This window comes from Aedes aegypti, chromosome 2, assembly GCF_002204515.2.
Source record: "Aedes aegypti strain LVP_AGWG chromosome 2, AaegL5.0 Primary Assembly, whole genome shotgun sequence".
Lineage (NCBI taxonomy): Eukaryota > Metazoa > Arthropoda > Insecta > Diptera > Culicidae > Aedes > Aedes aegypti.
Window position 1 is genome coordinate 425,528,024 of NC_035108.1, and position 23,313 is coordinate 425,551,336.

General features: G+C 37.8%; 1 protein-coding gene across 1 annotated transcript; it reads right to left on the reverse strand.

Moving 5' to 3' along the window:
• Positions 1–4,596: 4,596 nt before the first annotated feature.
• LOC5573204 (chitinase-like protein Idgf4) lies at positions 4,597–13,289 on the reverse strand. Its single transcript, XM_001660695.2, has 3 exons — positions 13,045–13,289; positions 12,069–12,801; positions 4,597–5,158 (listed from the first exon to the last, which is right to left on the reverse strand). The coding sequence occupies exons 1-3, from the start codon at positions 13,160–13,162 to the stop codon at positions 4,684–4,686; spliced, it is 1,326 nt and encodes a 441-aa protein (XP_001660745.2). The 5' UTR covers positions 13,163–13,289; the 3' UTR covers positions 4,597–4,683.
• Positions 13,290–23,313: the final 10,024 nt, after the last annotated feature.

The window sequence follows — 23,313 nt, forward strand, 5'->3', positions numbered from 1 at the left end:
AAAAGATTCATAAAACCCAGTCTAGCTAAAGCCCGAGCTATACTTAATCTTAATAAAGGAAGTCTTAGGGTAATAACTGGCCTGATGACCGGTCACTGCCCAAGTAGATATCATCTCAAAGAGATAGGAAAAATCAATTCCTCTTAGAGTCGTTCTTGTCAAGCTGAAAAGCATTTACACTTTGTAACAGCGGAGCATTGCTTAATCAAAGAATGTCAACATTTGGAAAAGGGTTATTAGAGCCCTTGAAAATTTGGCAAGGTAGTCCTAGTAGGGGACTTCATAAAACGAGTTGTGCCCATTTTGGGTCTGTGGCAAATTAGGCACATAAATTGCCATACAAGCTGGCAAACTTGCATGCAAGTTGGCTGAAATATGTAGTCAAATTTTGCATTTTCTATAGTCAATATCTCAAAAACTAGACGTGCTACGATATTTTTGAAAACGGGAATAGATTTACCAACCTTAATTGAGTAAATAGTGGTATTTTGGTGCTTGAGACAAAAACGTGTTCCGCAGTGTAACGGAAGCAGTGCTTAAAAGGCTCTACAGATGAGGAAAAAAAAAGAACAAGTGAAAACTCCATGAATTCACTGGCAGTCAGGACAAGACTGTTTGTGAATCGACGTATCCTTCATTGCCTTTGACGCCTTCTTGGGCCAAGATACGGATACAGCTCTTGTAGATAGCGGTGCAAGGAATTAGCCAGTAGATGGATCGAGTTTTACCAGCCCAGACAACCAGAAATCGCATGGAAGTTCACGTTATAACTCGTTTATGCATACTATTGCATCAAACCCGCAAAACATCGTGGAAAATTTCGTCAGATTGATGAGTTTCCTCTCATAAACCACTTTTTTCTGAGTTCATTTGTACATTTTGTTTCATCCCGTACACTCGTACAAAGTAAGTCGAATCAATCCGTAGCAACTGTCAAATCAACATTTGTTATCATAATTTAAGTCGCATAAGATCACAGGTTAGTTCGATTTATATGTTATTATTCGTCACATAATAAATGCACGCATATCGCCTCCACTTTTGTACGTCGAAGGTTTTTTCGCGACATCTTATAAGTGAAATTTTGCACATACAAAGCCTCCATGTGATTTCGTTATATGTACATTTTGATTGTCTGGGAGCAGTTGCCAGCCCTATCAGAGATCAAGGTAGAACGTCATGCTTTTACCAATCATCCTATACATATCCAGTTTCACGTTTTCTCGGATGTTACCGTTGTATATCAGGCCAATTTTCGTCGCCAATTGAGTTTCACACATTCAAGAGATTATAAAGAGAAATCGCTGGAACCATTTTAAGGGGATTGATAACCCATCCGATTTAGTGTCTCGAGGCGTTATGCCAAAGGAACTCATCCATCAGCAAAATTGGTTTCACGGGCCGCATTGGTTGTCGCTGCTCGATCAACATGGGAACACCGAACTTCATCTAGAGTACGAGATGTCACAGGAAGGACTGCTGGAGAAAAGGAAAAACGTAAGGTAAAAAGGTGTAATACGCCCCCCCTTAAGGAAATACTGCTCTATCGCAGTAGCAAATGCATCACTTCTAAAGTTTTTTATGTCAAGGTGTTCCTTATTTAGTTGGTCATGCTCTGCACGCAACTTGCTCATTCCAGCTTGCTTCAAAAAAAGCGTATAAAATGTTTTTTTTTAACGGTCCAAATGTTTACGTTTCAAAACAACCCGGGCAATATGCCCCTCCCATAGAAAAAAGGTCCACAGCGTTGTAGAAATGTTTCCAAAGAGAATTCCACCACTTGCTAAGCTAAAAGGGCTCCTTTAGCTGTCGTTTTCCGGTAAAAGTTTTTGTAACAATCACGATAGTGAAGAATGGGCTTCATTTACGACGAGGCAGAATTTTACGCCGAAAACCTGATTTTCGATATTTTTAAAATTTATATTTATTATTTATACTTCTCGAAGAACATATATGCGCAACATAATTTTTTCGCGAATATTTATGATATGTGAGTATACATCAGTACGTTGCGTTCAATTAGAAACATTTGCTGCAGAAATAAAGGCATTGACCAACCATCGATCGATTCCGGTCCACTCTTCATTAAAACTTCTCCGCCCGTTCTAAGATCAGCAGGGTATACTTCGTATTAGTGGACGGGTAAGACTAGCCGGAGAATCTTGCGGCCCCCCATGATTCTCCCAATCAATCATACATTTTGACGTCAAATGACAGTCGCATTCCAAGAATTGTCAATTCACTCCTGCCCCAGAATACCGTTTTGATTCATATTACGGACAGCTTCAAATTCCGGACACTCTACTTTGTATGAGAAACATTTCACACGAAATGTTTCAATTTTCACCGTTCAAAAGTTCTCTCTTTCAAGGTCCGTTTTAACAAGCATTTTCCATAGATATCTATGAAAATTTATAATGCTCAACTCCCTTAGACGTCTCTCTTGTGGTTAAACGATTTCATTTGATGATTTGTCTTTTCTATTTATGATTTGTTTCAGCTGTCCGCAATTCGAATCGAAGTGTCCGGAATATGAAGCAAAAGTAAGGAAGCGTCCGGAATAAGAATCATGTTAAGTCCACACATTTTTATTTATTTAAAATTATCCATGTTTCGGAATCGAAACCTTCACTCACCATTCGAAATTTAAGGGGTTTGAAGGTTCGATAACGCAGAGGAATCATACGAAGTGATTTATTTTACATGTTCTTTTGTGAGTTCATTGAGGCCTCATGTGTCCGTAATTTGAATCAAAACGGTATCTCTCTCTTAAATTCGGCAAGTATTCTGGCCCTTACGTGGAAAGGCACTGGCAACCTATAATGCATTTGTTGTTTCCGAAGCAACCCTGTCCCTGCATTCGAACCTCCTGGTCAACTAAAATACCTCGTACAACTTTTGCTCGTGCGTTCGTCATCACTGGGGTAGACTACTATGCTTCGGTCTTCCTAAAGCCCGTACATTGTCCAGCAGCAGCTCAGAAGGCCTACTACTTCGCTGTATTCTAACTACGTCAGCATTTCTCAGAGCGTGAAGACATTTTGTGTCCCGACTTGCTCTACTTTCTAAAATACATTCGGACAACAATCTGAATTTCAAGGGTGGCAACCATCTCTGCTGCTCACAAATCTTCAACGAAGCTATCGTTCGAGGACATGATGACCATCCTCATCGAAATCGAGGCGACGATGAATTCTCGGCCACTCATCCCCTGTCTGAAGACCCAGACGAGTTAGATGTGCTTACGCCAGGGTACTTTCTAACTGGCTCTTCGCTACTGACAATTCCGGATCCGGACTAGTTACACGGATGTCCCTTCAAATCGGCTTCAACACTTTCAAGGGCTACATCAAGTAGTACAACAGTATTAAAAAAGGTGGAGGCTGCAATACATTTCGCAACTTTACAACCAAAATCAAAGATTTTCTCGAGCAACGTTGCTAAAAGTGTTCCAAATGGTGGTCCTTGAAGAGGATGGTGATGCAACCATTCTGTGGCCTCTCACCCGAATAACCAAAGACTTCCCTGGTATTGACGGTGAGTTTAGGTTAGTGCATATCCAAATGGTGTGGTCTATAACCAACGAGAATTTCTAGTTTGCTTACATGGTCAATTTTGTATCGATTTCCAAAAAATATTATTTATTTTTCTTTATTCGGCGAAAATTGCTTCAAACTGTTTTCACCAAAAAAGATCATTTTCAACTGAACCTTTTAAAGGGTGCAAAATCCTCCCCCAATTCCATCTCGTCCCAATCAGTGAAATGCTTCAATCACACTACTTACCATCAATTGAGCATTGACAAGCTCTGAATGGGTGATTACTTGCGCTACATTCAACTTCACCCTCTCCAGAAAACTCTTCCTCGTACGAGTGTCAGTCGTAGCACATCATCGAAAAAAAAAGAAGCAGAATATTCAATCTTCAAGAAACACGCTTCCAACTGGGAATCCATGTACATACATACTTTCTGCGACAGATTTTCTCCATTCTGAACTTTTTGCCCTTTCACTACATTTTAAGCACTCTCTCTGGTGCCGGTTGCTCACTTGTAGCAGACGCTTTGCAGAACAATTCGAGGATAGACGAGAAAAAATTCACTTCCCTCTGCAGCCTTTGTCCCTGTATGGCGAAAGTCAAATAACATGTGTCAAGAGATCGTACAATTTCGACTTGCTTTTGCTATGTTTTATTGCACTCGAAATCGGAGAGCTTCTTCTTCTAGGGGTATGCGGTGTTTCGAATGATTCCGTCGAATCAAAAACGAGATAAGAACCTTCAATTCCTTGCATATGAAACGATACTATCAAGGTATCGTTTATTTAAAAAAAACGTAAAAGTATTCAAAATACTTTTAAGCCAAAATTCTCAGTGATCTTTTGTGAATAAAACTATCCATTCTGCTATCGACATGAAAAAAAATATCGCATAGCTCGATCCCTATTCTGGTGATACGCTTTCGGATGAACAGGGCTCCCACTGCTATCGAGATCCGTATTGGGACGCACATTGAGATTGATGCATATTTAATCAAAGACGAACCGACGAGTGAGTTGTCGCACAACAGGGAAATTGAAAATGGAATGCCGGAGCACGTTTTCGAATCATAAAGAGCTATTCTTTTCTTTATTGTCTGTCATGAAATCTTAAAAGCGTACTGGAACATTAAACTGAATGTTACGTTTACAGCCTATACTTAGCAGCCCTCAGAATGGGGAACTTATCTCCAGCACAGGCCCCGCGAACGTCATCATTACCCAGATCGAAGATGGAAATTCCGCCCAATCCCTTCGCCTTGACGTATGCAGCTTTGTTTCCGGCCGTGTCCGGATCTTCGTACGAAAGCCAGATTCCATGTTCCTCGTTTTCATCCGGAATGCGGAAAGCATAGGCCCCAAAGCGACGTGTTGGGTCACCAATCTTGCGCAAAGGTTGGTCGGCTCCCTGCAAGTTGGCATTTCCCGGGTTGGGCAGTTTGGCGCACACTTCAGCCCAGCTGTAGAAACCGTTGATACCCGAGTGCGGGCCAGGGATGGAAGGTCCGTCCGCAGGGATTGGAGGGACACCAGTGATGCCGGATTTCTCCACCAGCTTCCAGCCGCGGCCATAGGTTGGGATGCCGATGACGATCTTGCCGGCAGGGGTTCCTTGTTTCAACCTGATATGAGAGAAGGACGTTTGATATTAGGAATTTGAATGAACTGAACAGGTTATCACTTTGCTTATTTAGGCGGCACACCTCAAATATTCTATAGCACAAATATGGAGAATCAGATATCCGTTCAAACTGAAAATAGGATCCATTGGTCACTCGCTGGTGGTGATCAAATTTTCAACATCATTAACTGAATGGTTCTTCAGATGTGTGCTCTGGAAAGTTAGAGTTTTTGTTTTAATTTATCTTCACCATAATCAATTGAAAAACTTTTCAAGTATGAATTAAGAACATTAAGAATAGTTCCTTTAGGAATTTCACATAAAACTCAACTAGCAGTACTCAAAGAAGTTTGTCTAGAAATTTATGTACAAACGTTCTTTGAATACTGCAAAAGGATTCTACTTTATACATGAGCCTCGAATTGTAGTAGCAATCAAAATTATTTTCTGAATATTCACTATACGATTTTAGCTGTACAAGATTTACGCCTCAAATAAGCTCTTTTGAGTTCCTGGTAATTTTTAGAAATTTCAGTTTCTTCCTAGACTGCCATAAAACTCACATTTGGTAGTCCATTTGCTCAATGCCTACTTTTGTCGAATGTTACATATATGCAGTTACGGACAGTGTATAACGATTCTACCCCATTACCCCAAATGTCATTTCCCCGAATGCCATCATCCCGAATGTCATCAACCCGAATTACATCACCCCGAATGCTGTTTCCCAGAATTAACAATTATCTTGACATGATGCCATTGATGATATTTCCGCATGATATTCCGATTCGGGGTAATGTCATTCGGGGTTATGGGTCGTTCGGGGATCTGGAACTCGGGGTAATGGCATTCGGGTTGACGGCATTAAAGGTACTGACTAGTTTTTAAACATTTATAAAATTAATACAGGTATACCTCGATTTAGTGGACCCTCGATTTTATGTACTTCGATTTTATGTACATTTTACCTCGATTTTATGGACATTAAAATTTGATGTCTTATTTTATATGGTTCAACCAATTCTAAACTTAAAAAATGTTAACTTAAAAAATATAATAGGGTTTCCATTAAGTGCGCTTTGCTTACAGAGTGGTGGAGTCCGGTTTTGTCCCAAAAATTTAATCAATATACAGCAAAGCCCTTGCAAGATAAGAGAAATTTCAAAATATGATAGCTTCAGTTCTTCAGCCCTTCTTTGACATTCAAAGGCTTTCTATTTAAATTTTGTTCCTTTTGTTCCAGATTGATCCATGCGCTCTTTTAGAGTTTTCTTGAAGAATTCCATTAGGAGTTGCTCAAAAAGATTAGTTAAAAATTGCTTAACAGATTACTTTAACGATTATTCATCATTTATCAGGATTTTCCGTCAAACCTACTGAATTATTATTGTAGTTTTTTAACACTGTTCCTCTTGGAGCTCAGACATGAATTTTTCTACGGATTCTTTCAGGGTTGGGTGACAAAATGTCGAATCCCAAAACGTCGAATGCCAAAATGTCGAAAGGACGAAACGTTGAACCGACAAAACGTCGAAAGAACAAAACGTCGAAAGAACAAAACGTCGAAATGTAAATGTAGAATGATTCTCTTCCGAAAGAAAAAATAATTGATTATGTGTTAAACCTTATCATAGCATATTTAAAGGACCCCGATGTGAAAAAAGAAGTCTGGCAAACAATGTTGAAAATTCGCCGCTTTCGACGTTTTGTCTCTTGTGACGTTTTGGGATTCGACGTTATGGCGACATTTTGTTCCTAAGCCTTCTTCCAGAGGTTTTTCCTATGATTCTTGAACAAATTTCTCCAGATGGGTGTTTCAATAAAGTTCTTCAGGTGTCTCAAAGAGTTTTGTGTGACACATCTACAAAATTCCTGAATTAATTACTTCAAACATTTTTGAACTTTTTTCAGAGTAATTTGTCTATATTCTTCGAAAGTTGAATCATTTTTTTTCAAAATATATGCTTATTCTTAGGGTTTGTGCTCCATAAAAAGATATCCGATCACCCAATCCTCCATGTGATGATTTTTTTCTAGAAATTCACACAGAGCTATCAGGTATTTTTTCCTAGAAAATCTAGCAGATATCTTTCATTGCGTGTGAACTTGGTAGCTTGAGTGAAAAAGAAACGTCATCGTCTACAAGTAAGCTAAACCAGTTTTTTTTTCACACCAAATCGAAGTAATGCTCATGAAAATCTATCATTGCACTGCGTTTGATATCTGACATACAGTGAAATGATATTGGTAGAGTTTATTTGAAATTGAACAAAATACTGGGTTTAAGAAGTTGATGATTGCTGGATTCTTGAGACTTAAGTAGATTTCATTTTGTGGGTTTCGTGGCCGTGCAGCTGGTGTCACCAAGCATTTAGCCGTGTCGATCCAAGGAATGTGGGTTTGATTATCATTTCAGCCCAGAAAACTTTTCGTCAGGAATGTATTTCGACTGTGCAACTGGACGTTGCATGCTAATCCGTTGTCTAGTTTAGTGCCTCCTTCAATAAACAAATCGTCCACTGCAAGCATCCACCTATTGTTGTTTTAATTTGAGCACTATAATGTATCTCACGTTCCCATTTTTGTGATAAGCCGTTGAATCCGTTGAAAAAAATCATGGGATTATTTCGATTAAAAGGTTTTTTGAGCAGTGCCTACTAAGCTCAAAACCTTAAATTTTTTTTGAAAGTCTAACATTTTTATAACGAGAGGAAAACCTCCAGACCCTCCTCCTTAGATACGCTGATGCCCAAAACATTTGTTATTCCTAACCTCAGTCTAACCGCATTTTTTTTACAATTCCCTTAAATAAACATGAAAATATAAGGAATTATACGAAATTGTAATAATATTTCAAATGAGTTTGGCTCCGTTATGCCTTATGGCGCTTGAGCCTTGGCGTTACGTCCCTACTGGGACAGAGCCTGCTTCTCAGCTTAGTGTTCTTTTTGAGAAGATACTCTATGCCCTGGGAAGTCGAGAAAATTTCCAACCCGAAAAGATCCTCGACCGGTGGGATTCGAACCCACGACCCTCAGCTTGGTCATGCTGAATAGCTGCGCGTTTACCGCTACGGCTATCTGGGCCCCAACTTTTTGATCCACATCTTAAAAATATCTTGAAAATTTTCTCAATGTATTACTGGAGACATATCTGGGGAACTTCTTGTGGTAACCCTGAAAGAATTTTGAAATGCTTTAGAAGCTCTGGATAAATTCTTGGAAAAAAAATCTTTAGAGATTAAATGTGACCAATCCATGGAGAATCCATGAAAAAAACGCTGGCTTTTTAAGAATTTATCTAAGAATAAAACAAATCTTGAAGAAATCCACAAACAATCTTAGTGGCTGATAAGTAAATTTTAGGGGAATACTTTTACAGGAATATCATAAGAATTTCTGTAAAACCTTTTACAAGCTTTAACAAGAAGATAAATTTTATTATGTTCTATATATAATTCGGAATTGTTGGAAGAATGCATGGAGAAACTCCTAGAGAAATCACTAAAGAGACTTCTAGAAGTTTTCTTGGAAGATGTTATTGTGAATTTTCAGAGAGATTGTCTGATAGGTGTTTGTGAGAATTCTCAGATGAAGGTGCTGGAGTAACTTCTAGAGGATTTAGACGATTTGAGCTTTCTAAATTGATGGCTGAGAGAATTGTAGGGGCAACATTTGAAGGTTTTTTTTTGCAGAATCCCTCATTGAAGTTCAAAGAATTTGAGGACCAATTCATCACATTAAAAAGAACTTGTGGAGAAATTTCCACTATTGTCTTCTGTCAATAATCCCAGAATAAACTTTTGGAAGAATCCTAGAAAATCAAAAGGAATTTCTTGAGTAGTTCCTCAGGGAATCTATGGATACATTTCCTAAGGAATTTCATGCTTAACCAGGGGAATTGCTAGAAAATCCTGTATGAACTCAAGGAAAAATTTTTTGGAAAAAACTTCTTTATTAATTCCTGGATTTTTTGTTGGAAGAATTCTAGAAGAGCAGTATCTGGAGAGATCCTTGCAAATAACAAAAATTCTAACAAAATTTGCACCAAAATAAACTAAAATATAACAAACCCTGTTAAAATTATATCAAAATTATTACAGAATGTGTTGCAAGGATGTTACAAAATAACAAAATTATTGCAAACTATGTTACTGTTTATAACATCGGATGCTATTTGCATCAAACTTATAAATGTGATGTCAAAATTATAACAGATGTTGTTATAAATGTGTTACTAAAAATGTAACAAGTTGAGAACAAAGCCATTTTGATAACAAAATTTTATCTACTTCTGTTACTTTTAACTGCTGCTGATAGGAATATGTTTTAATTCTGTTATGTGATTCTGGTCGGGTATATATCCTTCCTGGAGGAACTTCTTGATCAAATTCCCTAACTTTACGCTGACGATAATTGCTTAGTTGTTGTTCAATCGATGTTGATGAAATCCGTTAGGTAGAGTGTTCATATCTTGTTTTACCCATTTTTGACTACATAGTGAAGCAGTGGCAGCATGAGATTCTATTGTATGATTGAAAAGATCTAGTAGTTGAGCACAAAACTTGAAGAGAATGTCTTACCGAACCGTTTCGTCATGGAAGTCACCCGTAAAATATCATTACTTCTTTGATAGTACTGGAAAAAAAATGTTAACAAATCGTCTCCAGAGTATCGCCATAGTTGGGTTTTCATACTTTCTTTGTACCAGCTATCGCCAAAGGCGATTTTCAGCATAAAACGGTGCTCAACTGCTGTATATGTTCATTTGTTCTCACTAGACAACGTACCTACATTTATCGATTGAAGCAATTTCACCGGATTAAAAACGTAAATATCGTAACGGGTGACCTTAAGAAAACTGCTAAGAAGGTGACACTAAGTGTGAGGCAAGATTGTCAAATGTTCATTTTGTATTGTTTTATCAAGGTCTAGTTGCCATCACAAATAGTTTGATAATTCCTGTAAATATGAGCACGTATATTGAAACATCTCTTTTTGTTCCCTCTATTTCTTTTATTGGTAAGAAGTGCTTCTATCCTATTTCTCAAAAGATTTTCGATATTTTGTATAAAATCCTTGTGACATCTTGGAGTCATGGAGCTCTTTGGAGAGCTTGCTTTAAGAAACATTGAATTTATAACATTTTTGAATGGATAGAAAATATTGCTATAGAAATTCTTGATTGTCAGAAGAAAGAGATATTTATCTCAAATGCTATCTATCGACACCCTTGAGACATTGTCGGAGACAATTTTGATTGATTTTGAACGAAATTATCATTAAATTGTCTTTAAGATCCAGGATAAAACTTAAAAAAAATTACCGATTTTGTATCCCAAAATTAAGAAAATGGTTAATAATACATTGAATCCATCAATTAAGCTTTTTTATGAAGTTCACTAAAGTTTTTTCATCTATTTACCAAAGATATAAGCAGAGATCTTCTGAGATGCATCCAAGATGATTCTAAAATGCTTTTATCAATATCCTGTAAGGATTCTAGAATGGACTGTGCAAGTATCTTAAAAAGATTCTAAAAGTATCCAGGGAGTGTTCTGAAATCATCCTGGGAGGTTGCTGAAATTATCCTGAAAGGATGCTGAAATCATCCTGGAACGATTTTTGAATCATCCAAGAAATATTCTAGAATAATCCAGGAAGGAATTAAGAATCGTCTTTGAAAGATTCTGGAATCATTCTGGAATGGTTCTGCAATCATCCTGGATATCCAAAATATTAGAATCATCCTGGAAAGATTCCGGAATCATCCTGGAAAATTTTTGGAGTCATCCTGGAAGGGTTCTGGAATCATCCTATGATTCCAAAAGCTTCTGGAATAATCATGGAAGGATTCGGGAGGCAGAAAGATTGCGGAATCGTCCTGGAAGGACCCTGGAATCAAAATATCAAAACTTCTGGAATCATCCTGGAAAGGTTCTGAAATTATTCTGGAAGCATTCTGAAATCGTTCTGGAAAATTTCTGAAATCATCCTGGAAGAATTTCGGTATCATCCTTGAAAGATTTCAGGATCGTCCTCGAAGGACTCTGGAATTATCCTGAAAGGATTACGGAACCATCCTGGAAGGATTACAAAATCATCCTAGTAGAATTTCGGAATCATCCTTGGAAGTTCTGAAAACAACCTGGAAGGATTCCGGTATGATCCTGGAAGGATTCTAAAATGATCCTTGAAGAATTCCGGAATAATTTTGAAATAATCCTGGAATCATCCGGAAAGGATTCTGGACTAATCCTTGAAGGTTTCCGGAATAAAAAAAAATCAAAACTTCTGGAATCATCCTGAAAAGGTTCTGAAATTATCCTGGAAGTATTCTGGAATCATCCTGGTCAATTGCAGTCAAATTACAGATGGATTTGCTGGAAAATCCCAGAGAGATTTCCGGGAAAACACAAATGTGATTTTTTGAGAAATCTTGAAAGAATCTTCGAAAGAATCTCAGAGGGATTGTCACATATTTCTTAAAAGTGATTCCATAATAAAAGACTAAGAGGGATTTTCGTGGAAATCCTAGAGTGATTTCTAGAAAATAAATAGATTTCCGGAAGAATCTCGAAAGGAAATTCAGGAGCTTTCGCGAGAAACCTACAGGTTGCGTGAAAATGTCAATGGGATTATAGAATATTTTCATTTATATGCAGATTAATCATGAGAAATTCCGTTGGAATATTTTAAGGATAACGCTTTCTTATATATCCTGGAATTTCTCTAACTAAATGATTAATCTTATGATTGCTTAACATCTGCAGAAAATTTTTGATACGAGTCAAGAATGTATAGAGATAACGAATGGTAATCGATAGTGGCATCTGCTGAGAACCTAAAGGGCCTGTAATAAGTTTTCAAAAAAAGAGGCATAAACCATGCTGATTTATTTCTCGTACTTACCAATAACTCGCCTCGGCATCAACATTATTTCCTTCAACGCGCTCACTTGGCTCATAAATCGGAGCGGTATAATCCCCTTCCTTGGGATTCCGTTCCGGGGTCTGCTGATCGAACGAAGCCAAGTTAACATAATCTAAGTTATCCTTCAACAGCGGCACATCCATAAAAATGCTCTCATTCACATGCGGCAGCACCGTCAATCCAAGAATGAAATTATCCGCCACCAGTGCATTCTTCAAATCGCGCACCAAAGCCGTGAACTCCTCCCGATGCTCGTCAGCTTTCGGATCCAAAACGCTATCTCCGGTGAAGAGTTTCTTGAATCCATGCCACACCTTTCCGGTCCATCCACGGATACGCTTCGGTTTGGTCTGAGGGAACTGCCACGCCAAATCCAATCCATCGAAATCATACGTCTTCAGGGTTGAATACACCGAGTTGACGAAGGCCGTCCTCGATCCGGCGGATTCCAGCAGAGTAAGGTACTTTTCGAACGGTTTTTCCTCTGCCAGATCTTTGTAACCTCCGACACTGAGCAAAACCTTAAGGTTCGGATAGCGGCGCTTCAAAGTGGTGGCCAATCGGTATTGACCTTTGCCCGAGTCCAATTCAAGGCTCTCGTCAAGCGCTTTGAGTCTGTAGGTTTCCGGGTTTACCCCAGCAAATCCATACAGCAGATGCGTACAGAACGGCAGGGCAAGCTCAATGTCCGTAACGGTTATTTTGCCCAGACCTACGAGAGGAAGATTACGAAAATTGAATGAATTGCACACTTCATTTGAATGAGGTCAACCTCGCTTGATAATCTTGTTTATTCTAGCCGGACCGAATGTTTACCGGCTCCCGCTGATAGACCTTGATTCAATTAGTTGAAGCGATTCGACGAGATCAATTAATCAACTTCATCCCGCAGCGAACGCGACTAGAAGAACCAAGGTCGACCGGTGGATCTGGAAGTTTCCTTTTCAACGCTTACCTTCGCGAAGAGACATCTGTCCATCGTAGTAGCAGAGGACCTTGGGACCGGTAGTGGCATTGTTGGCCGAAACCAACGCTGCCAAAAATAGCAAGGCTCCCACCTTGAAGAACCACATCGTTGCACTTATCAACCGCCAATAACACTTAAGAGAGTACAACTGCGCAGCACAAATACTGATTACACTATGCAAGCTTAATCGGAGCGTCCTGCTCGAAGAACTGAGATCAACTAAGGCGTCGTTCGCGCGGGATGATCGTTTTATATTCAAAGCGAAACCCGAGCTGCGTTCCGGACACTGCTGGAGCATACATGAAGGAACTCATTCTCTACTTTGATTCGGAATCCTCTCAAGTGATGCTGCTGGGATTTGAACGCTAATCATGCATTATGATTGATGAATTTCTTGAAACCAGGATTGTTATCATTCAGTTGTAAAACGAGTTGCACTTTGAATGATGTGTGATTCACTGTTGATCGAAGGGAATGGTTTGATTCATAACTGATTCCTATTTGGAATATCATAACGTTAAGCTGTTTGAACTGCTTATCTTCTTTTGATAGCAGTTTTACAACTACGTTTGCTGGTAGTAATATTTTAAATAAAAAGCAGTCTCATCCTCAACATAACCACGCTCGCTCGTGCTGAGTTCAATATGTGTGCATTTCATATGAGGCATATCCGAGCAGGCAACTAGATCGTATTTATGACCAATCCAAGTTTTTTTTTATGTTCGCAAATTATGTATGGTAGTAAATAGAATTATCCGTAGGGGAACTGTGGGTAAAATGAACAGGGGGGGTAAAATGAACAGGTTTGTGTTTTACGGTAATTATAAATCAATGCAAAACATAGCACCATCCTGAATCTGCAGACTAAGGTGCTATTTCGACAACTCTAGCGCGATATTGAACTGTCAAAAGCTGTAACAGTAAACAAAAACAAAGTACGCCTCTGCATTTTCTCATATGATGTAAATTTTCACTAGTGGAATTTAAGGTTTTTATGACTAAAATCATGAAAAATCTATTGAACTGCGTGGTACATCAAATCTTTAAGGTATTTATGTGAAGTAGACGGAAATTGAAAGTATTTTTATCTTTTAAATTCTTGGAACATATGATTTGAATATGTTGTTTCTTTGGGGGTAAAATGAACCACTCGAAATGGGGGTAATATGAACATCATGGCAGGATGAATACTACCGGATTTTAATTCAGATTTCGAAAGTTTTCCGGAGGAAATATAAAGACAGATATGGACAGCCATCCAAAAGGTCGTGGCTAAACGTTCCATCGATTCCGGAATGTCTGGGAGATATTCATTGATCATGTATCAGATGCCGAGAATCATGCCACAACCCGTTCAATTTGAATGGTGTTCATTTTACCCCCACTACATGTTCATTTTACCCTCAGTATATGTTCATATTACCCCCACTGTATGTTCATTTTACCCCCAAGTCTATGTTCATATTACCCCCGTTACATATTCATTTTACCCACATGTTCGGACCATTAACTCTGTGAAAGAAAATTTCAAAATTATAATAATGTTGATTAAATTCCATTTCCATCACAATATTTCAACTTGTTACATTGCATAAACATCCTTCTTCAGTTTTGAGCAAATGAAAAAGAATCTGACAGCTTCATAAGCAAGAAAACATGAAAATTGCCTAGGGTGTTCATTTTACCCCCAGTTCCCCTACATGGGATTTGTGTTACGTAAACGAACCAAAGGGGAGCTGGCTTAACCTGGTGTCACCAAAGTAACGTCCGCAACTCCAAACAAAGCCATGCTTAAGGTGTCTGAGTTCGATTTTCAGTCGGTTCAGAATCATTTCTAAATGAAAATTTCCATGACTTTTCTGGGCATAGAATAGCATCGTGCCTGCCACACGACAAACTAATGTGAAATGATAGCTTTGGCAAATAAATCTCTCAGTTAATAACTGTGAAAGTGCTCATTTAACATTAAGCTGAGAAGCAAGCTCTGTTTTAGTTGGGACGTGGTGCCAAAACGAAAAAGAAAATCATAGGCCTCATGTGTCCGGAAGTTCTTGGATGACTAAGAACTTCTGTTCAGTTCACTGTTCTTATAAATTTAATTCAAACTGTTAAGACTATATTTTAAGTTTTTGATCTGATTATTATCTGTCATTTTCCCCTTACAAGAGACGATTTGAAAACATACCTTCTAATTTCATCATACAACTATCCCAGTAACGAAAACGTTTTAAACGTCAACGATAGGTTTAAAATTATTCACAGACCTTGCCTTGCAAATTCGCCCATGTCAAATGATAGCAGGGATTCATATGTGGAGTTATTTTAGTTACCGTTTTGATTCATATTACGGACACTTAAGGCCTCAGTGAAGTATAACCCAGCTTGGACCATACAAAATAAATCATTCTGTATGATTTCTTAGCGTTATCGAGCGTCGGAAGCCCTTATCTTTCGAATGGTGGGTAAAGAATACGCGTCCGCAACTTGAATAATTTTAAATAAATCAAAACGTGTGGCCTTTTCATGATTCTTATTCCGGACGCTCCCTCACTTTTGCCTCGTATTCCGGACGCTTTGATTCGAATTACGGACAGCTCATGATAATCATTAATGGAACAGTCAAATCATCAATTGAAATCATTCAACCACTTAAGAGACGTCTAAGGTAGTTGGGCATTAAAAATTTGCAATGATATTTATAGAAAAAAAACTAATAAAATGAGCCTCGAAAATGAGAACTTTTGGACGGCGAAAATTGAAACATTTCGTGTGAAATGTTTCCCATACAAACGAGAGTGTCCGGAATTTGAAGCTGTCCGTAATATGAATCAAAACGGTACATTGCTTATTCTGAAGAATAATGATTGAGATTCCATGGAAGTGTGATACGCGGTTCTGCCTTGCTAAAAAAAAACTATGTGCTTGCGTTCATCGTAATAGTCTCTAACCAAAGTAACACCTTTCTTCTTCAAACGGTTTGTGTGGGTTCTAGTACTTACTCTTCATTTAACTTTGAATAATTACGAAGCCACATAAAATCCATCAGACAAACCTAAAACCATGGCTCTGACAAAATATTTTACTGCAATCATGAAAAACTTGTTCTCTTGGAGCTCCTTCACCCTATGAGAACGAACAAACTTATATTTCCAACATATAAATGCGATTTTTGAACGCGGACAGTTCATCTTCAGAGTATGCAACAAACAAACGTTTTTTTTCTGGGCTCTTAGAGAACAAAACATTCAAACTTTAGTATATTAACTGGGTTAGTAAATATATATGAAACAAATATTCTATGTGGCTGGCATTGCAGAATTCGAGGCACGATCAAAGCAAGCGAAAAAAACATAGCATATGTATCGATCAATGATCGGCACTGTTTCACAGATTGATACACTCTCAATTGGCTTAGAATTCAACCCCTGCTATGTGGTGTAATCATTACAGCAGGGGTTTTCCGCCTTTTTGGCTTTGGCTGACCTTTTGAGGCAGGCAGTGCGTTGAGAAAGCCCGAGTAAATGACATTTTTTCCCACTCTGGATGCGCTTTTTTTTTTGCCGGGCAGTGCGTCGAGAAATCCCGAGCAAGCGTCAGATTTTTCCTTCTCGGGTTGCGCGTTCTCATGTTGTTTTTGAGTGCTTTGCAAACGAGTAAACGAGTCGGTTGTGTGCCTCGTTGGTGTAGTTTTTTTTTGTTCATTCGGTTTGCGCGCATTTTTCTGGGCAGTGCTTCGTGGAAGCTCAAGTATTGTGTTTTTGTTGTATCATCAGACCGATCTTTTGCATGAAAAGCAAAAGTTTTATTTTTATTGCGTCTCAAGATTGATTTCTTTCTTAGTTAGTCTGTACGCGTTAAGCAAAATTGAAAGTGGATTGTGGCTGCTCAGTCGAGGATGAAGGATCAATTGGTGAGCTCGTTTCATGCTCTTGTTTCAAATCTGTTAAATATGTATAAACGCACATTTAATCGTTACAACGGTGGGACGTTAATACGACTGATCAATAAACATTGAATGGTTCGCCACTGTAAGAGTGTTCTGTGATGGTCCAGCCAATCAGGTTTTTTTTTCTTCCGAGTATAATATGATAACACATGCTTTTGTCTTGACAGCTGTAGGCATGTTGCGTTTAGCTATTTGTTCAACAAACTTTGAACGGTTTGTTACTTCAATTGTCTCCATTATTTTCTTCTACATGGAAATTTTTCATATCAATTGAATACATTCTATTTATAAGCATATTTGTATCTTGCAAATAATTGTTTTTCATGGTCTAATCGCTTATCAAAGTGAATCCTGTGACCCAACGATTCTCCACACTAACAAACATCCCTCCCAGTAACCTTTGTGGAGATGCAGAGGAAAACACGGTCTCTAAATAGCAAAGCAGGGTTCTGAATTTTCGTATCAATGATGCGAAATCTACGATTTTTCGCACGTAAGGAGAATGTTTTTTTCGCTTCCTCGCGTGAACATCTTTTATCGCTCATACTAATTTTCCCTGGAGCTACGATGGAGGATAACCGAAAATCACTCCACTCTGTGGATAATTTGTTTTTCACTCCATCATATTTTCGCTCACCAACTGCTCCCGAGAATTATCACTATGTGGATAAACAAAAACTAGTGCCGGCGACGGGATTCGAACCTAGAACATTGCTAAAAACAACCGTGATGCGTGCACGCTAACCATGCTACCACACCAACTTAACGAAAGGAGTGGTTAATTTGGTGCATAAAAGCAACTGCTGCTCGTGGCGATGGATACAGGAAAAATTCTCCATGGATCGGAGAAAGAGAAAACAAACTTCTCACAGCTGCGGAAATGTGCAATTATCTATTTTCGCTTTGTTTTGTGGACGGATAAAATCGCAAGGCAGCTGATCGCTGAAAATTGCTGTGAGGGATAAATCCATTATCGTGAGAGTGAGTGAGAATTCGGAAGCCTGAGCAAAGGTTACGCACTAATATTCCTTACCCCAATCCCACCTGACTGCAAGGATGTGGCCGGCGCCGTTATTAACCCTGTATAGATAGAGGTACTGAATTATGCACACTGAAGAAGATTATGACCAATCCCAGCCGAACTTCTAGTTGATTCTTTGTGCATCTTCACTGACTTTGGTCAATCACGGAATAGCAACCATTGATATGTGTAGTCAGTCTAAGCTAAGCTAAGCTAAGCTGTTCCATCACAATAATTACTAAAAAAATGTTTTGTCAAATTTCCAATAAGCTTAATGATATAATATACGTACAAAATTGCCCCTTTAAGAGCCCCTCCTGGCTACACCACTGGTCCATCACCCGAAAGGCTTTTGGGTTTTTCATATTTCGACCAGTAGAATCTAACAAAAATAGTCCGGTTTAAAACCCCGTGTGACCTTTCCTTGTAAGCTTTTAGCTTTGGCTGACTTTTTGACCTAAAATTAAAGAATGGAGAACCTGTTCAACGGCAGAATTACTTTGGTTCGAAATTTTCCAACTTTTGTTTTTAGTTTGATCTGCTGACCGTGCTTCTGCAGCAATTTTGTCCTTGTTTTAAAGTATTTTATAAAGTGTTTGAAAGGGTTAACCTCAAGTTCAACACTCATGGAAATATTTATAATATTGTTAAATTCGAGCAATATTCCTAATTTTATATCACGGTGTTAACATTGCGACAATTATCATAGTTACATGCCAAGTAGCACACATGTTATATTGGAAGCAAAATAACTATTATATGACAAGATCTAGTCATATATCAGTTGACATGTCTGAATTATAACATGTGTGTTACTCGGGATGTACCTCAAATTATTTCTACAAAACTTTCACACCTTGAAAGTTTCAAACTATTCGCCGGAAAATTGAATTTCCTTAACTCAAAAGTTCCATACTGAATTCAGAAAAAAAAATCTATTTTGCTGCCGGTCACAAGTACAATGTTTGAGAAAATTTCAGTTATACAATCTGAAGCTCAAATAATGACCATTTTCGTAAAAATAACAGAGGTACATGATCATTTCTATAATGATCGAGATTTTGACACCGTGTGTAAAAGACTGAATTAAAACCACCTCTAAATTTTCAACATTTCAAAATTCTTCTCAATTATTTTACCTTCAAAACCGTGTGAAAGTTAGTTGCGCCGATTTGAAAAGGTAATCGAGAATTATTATTTTATGTTGAAACGAAAATTGCCGAAAATTAACCGTACCAACCCTTTAATAATTTCTGAATCGTTGGTGAAAGCTTATGACATTAAAAAGAGATATATAAGCCTGCTAAAAAGTCTTAAATTGTTTTATAACCGTGGGTGAAAAGGTGAAAATATTCAACAATGTTATGGAATGATATACTAGCCAATATAGATATATAATTATTAGACCACACAGGATAATGTGTTCCAGTAGTCATTGTAAATGCTTATATTTTTCTATTTTATTTGTAAATATCAATCACTTTTGAGATAGCTTAAGACTTTTGGGATTCAGAGATAGATATGTATCTTTATTTAAGAGATTTGCAGCCCGAGCTTTGGAATTAAGTAAAATTTTGAGATTATTTCTAAACAAATCATTAACGATTCAATATATGGGATTTTCAGTAATGCATTTACAAACATGCATCATGATGTTTGTGGAGATTTTTCCGGGCTCATTTACTTTTTTCAGAAATTTCTCTGAGAACTACGCTGAATTGCGATATTTACAGAGGTTTCAATAAAAGCAAAATATGGCTTTACACACTCTTTCAACAATTATTTATCTTTTTTCTGATGACCTATGAAATATTATGATAATTATAATCATTGTTATTATAATTACACAGCCATTCCATGAAAAACCGATCTAGTGGGTCTCCGAATTCCGTACAAATTTGCTATTTTGTTCCTTATCCGAAATAAGGATACACGTATTTTTGGATTTTTTGATTAGGGTGACCATTTCCGAAATAGGGTGACCAGAAAAATCGCGATTTTGCAAAATTTTTATTTAAAAAAAAAATTATAACTTTTGAACCGTTTGACCGATTTTCAATCTTTTTGGACGAAATGAAGGCTAGAGATTTTGACTTTTCGGGAAAAATATAAAATTTCACAAAAATTGTGTTTTTACATGAAAAACTCAATAGTTTCCGTTTTTTCGTGTTTTGAAGGCCTCGGGACCATCGCTGTTCTCATTTTTTCTTGAAAGTTCAGGAAATTTTACGTATACTGTCAAATTTTCAGCGATGTATGTTTTTTTATTTTTGAGATATATTTTTTTTGAAAATAAAAAATGAGTCATTTTTTATCGGCACACACTGTAGGTCTCAGCGCATTAGATTTGTAATGTTTAAAAAAAATTATAAATTTTGAACAGCTTAACCGATTTCCAATCTTTTTGTTTGGAATGAAAGCTTAAAATTTCAACTATTCAGATAAAATTGAAAAATCTGATAAAAATAAGTTTAAACGTGAAAAAATATAAAAATTTCTAGTTTTTTTTAGAAATTTTCATAAATTTTAATGTGAATAATTTTTTTTTTCAAAGTTTTCTATTTTTTTATATTTTTTCTGAAAAGTTGACCTTAAGCTTTCATTCCATAAAAAAAGATTGGAAATCGGTTGAGCTGTTCAAAAGTTATGATTTTTTTAAACATTACAAATCTAATGCGCTGAGATCTACAGTGTGTGCCGATGAAAAATGACTGATTTTTTATTTAAAAAAATATATATATCTCAAAAACTAAAAAACATACATCGCTGAAAATTTGACAGTTTACGTAAAATTTTCTAAACTTTTAAGCAAAAATGAGAGTAGCAATAGCCTCTGGGAAAGTGGCCAATTCAATCATTAGAACCATATCATGTGACCTATCAAACTTTTCAGAAATTCAGAAATCCGGGTCAATACGACCCGAACACCTTAAACTAACTTTTTTTGAACACCGTAGGAAGGATAAGTGACGTAAACACACCGGAAGTGACAAAGTCTTTTTTGTGCCATTATATATATTTACACTGTAGCAACTTAAATTCTAGAGAACACTAAAAGTTTTTTGAACGATAAAAAGAACTAGTCTCTGTTAAAATATTCCAGTGAAGCCTTTTTGTACAGTTTAATTAAGTTGTTAAGGAAGTTTTGAAATTATTAAAGATTTTTGTGAATGGTAAAGACTTCTGACAAAATTAATATTGTAACATGAGAAAGCTCAATAATTATGTATGTTTGAGATTTCTTGAAGAATATTTGGATAAAATGGACAGGTGCAGCTCATCAATACTCAATCCAAAACTCTATTGTATGCCAAACTAACGCTTTCTTCAATCGTATTTCTATATAATGTGGTTTATGGACAGGCCATTGAATTATCCTAAAACTCCTATTTTACGAAAACATTGTGGAATTTACATAAAACAATCAACTCAAATGAAAAATTTCGTTCTATAAACCTCTCCGTATTAGCGAATTGTACAATTTTTCAGAAAATTGTTTTATTCAATAAATTATCCTACAATAATAATTTTGAACTCATAGTTTCTGCAGTTTAATAATAAAATATAGTTTGCGTTAGTTTGATAGTTGTTCATTAAAAATTGTCAATTTCAAGTTGAATAAATTAAGGCTATTCCAAGGCTGCGGTGTAAATTTAAGGTCAATGGGAGCACAAGAAGCGAAGAACCAGGCCTCAAATCATTACCATTTTGTAAGAGAAAAAAACAGTATGTTTTTCTTTCTGTTTCTGTTTTTCTGTCATTTTATATACACGCGTGATAAATGATGTATTATAGAATTTTTGAAACACGACATGCCCATATGATTAAAGTAAGTACAATTCATCAAGTTCATGAGGAATTCGATCAAAAAAAGTACGTAATGATCCAAGAGCTTCCTGAAGCTTTTGAAATTTATTTGCAAAATTTATTGTCTATTGAATAAAGTTCAATTCAGTACACAAGAAGGAGAATTTAAAAAAAATAACTTTACATTTTAAAAAATACTGGCAAATTTCTGAGCTATCCAAAAGCTTTAAGAAACACCAGCACAATATTGAACAACAGGCACGAAAGTCCAGCCCTTTGTCGTAGTCCCCGGCAGGATCCAAACGAACTGGAATGTTCGCCTGTAACCTTCACACAATTTTGTCGCTCTTATCAGTCTCGTGAGCTCTACGTGGTCGATACTAGCGCCTTGAAATCGATGATTTTTTGGAGAAATTGCAGTACAGTGAAGAACTGGTCCGTTGCCGATCGGCCGTCAACGAAGCCCAGGCTTGATAGCTTTCCACGAACTCATTTACGACAGGTGACAGACAACGGAAGATGTGCTGGGATAATACTTTGTAGGTCGCAATTAGAATGGTGATCGCTCGAAAGTTTTCACAATCTAATTTGTCGCCTTTAATTTAGATGGGAAATATTACTCTTTCCTTCCACTCCTCCGGTAGCTGTTCTGTTTCCCAGATTGTGACTATCACCTGTTGCAGACGAATGGCTCGCTTCTCCGGCCCCATCTTTATGAGTTCAGCTCCGATAGCATCCTTACCAGCAGCTTTACTGTTCTTGAGCTAGTGAATGGCATCCTTAACCTCCCTCAAAGTGGGGGCTGGTTGGTTTCCATCGCCCGCAGTACTGCGAGTACTGACGGCATTTCTTCCGTTGTCCTGTCCTGTGCTCTCAGCGCCATTCAGGTGTTCCGCTTTTCGATAACCTCACGCTCGTCCATCAAAATGCTCCCATCCTGATCTATGTACATCTCGGCTCGCGGCACGAAGTCGTTGTGGGATGCATTGAGCTTCTGATAGTACTTACGTGTTTCTTGAGACCGGCTCAGCTGCTCCATCTCCTCGTACTCCGTCTCATTCAGGCGGCGTTTTTTTTTTCCCGGAAGAACCGGGTCTGTTGTTGCCGTTTCCGTCGTTCTGTCGGGTCCCTTGCTGCAGCATGACCGCCCGCGCTATATTCTTCTTCTCCAGAATCTGCCTACATTCCTCGTCGAACCAATCGTTCCGTCGACTCCGCTCCACGTACCCGACGTTGCTCTCAGCTGCATTGTTGATGGCTGCTTTCTCTGTTCTCCACCATTCCTCAAGAGGGGCTTCATCCAGCTCACCCTCTTCCGGTAATGCAGTCTCGAGGTGCTGCGCGTACGCATTGGCGACATCCGGTTGCTTAAGCCGCTCTAGGTCATACCGGGGCGGCCGTCGGTACCGTACGTTGTTAACAACGGAGAGTTTTGGGCGCAGTTTAACCATCACCAGCTAGTGGTTAGAGTCGATGTTAGCGC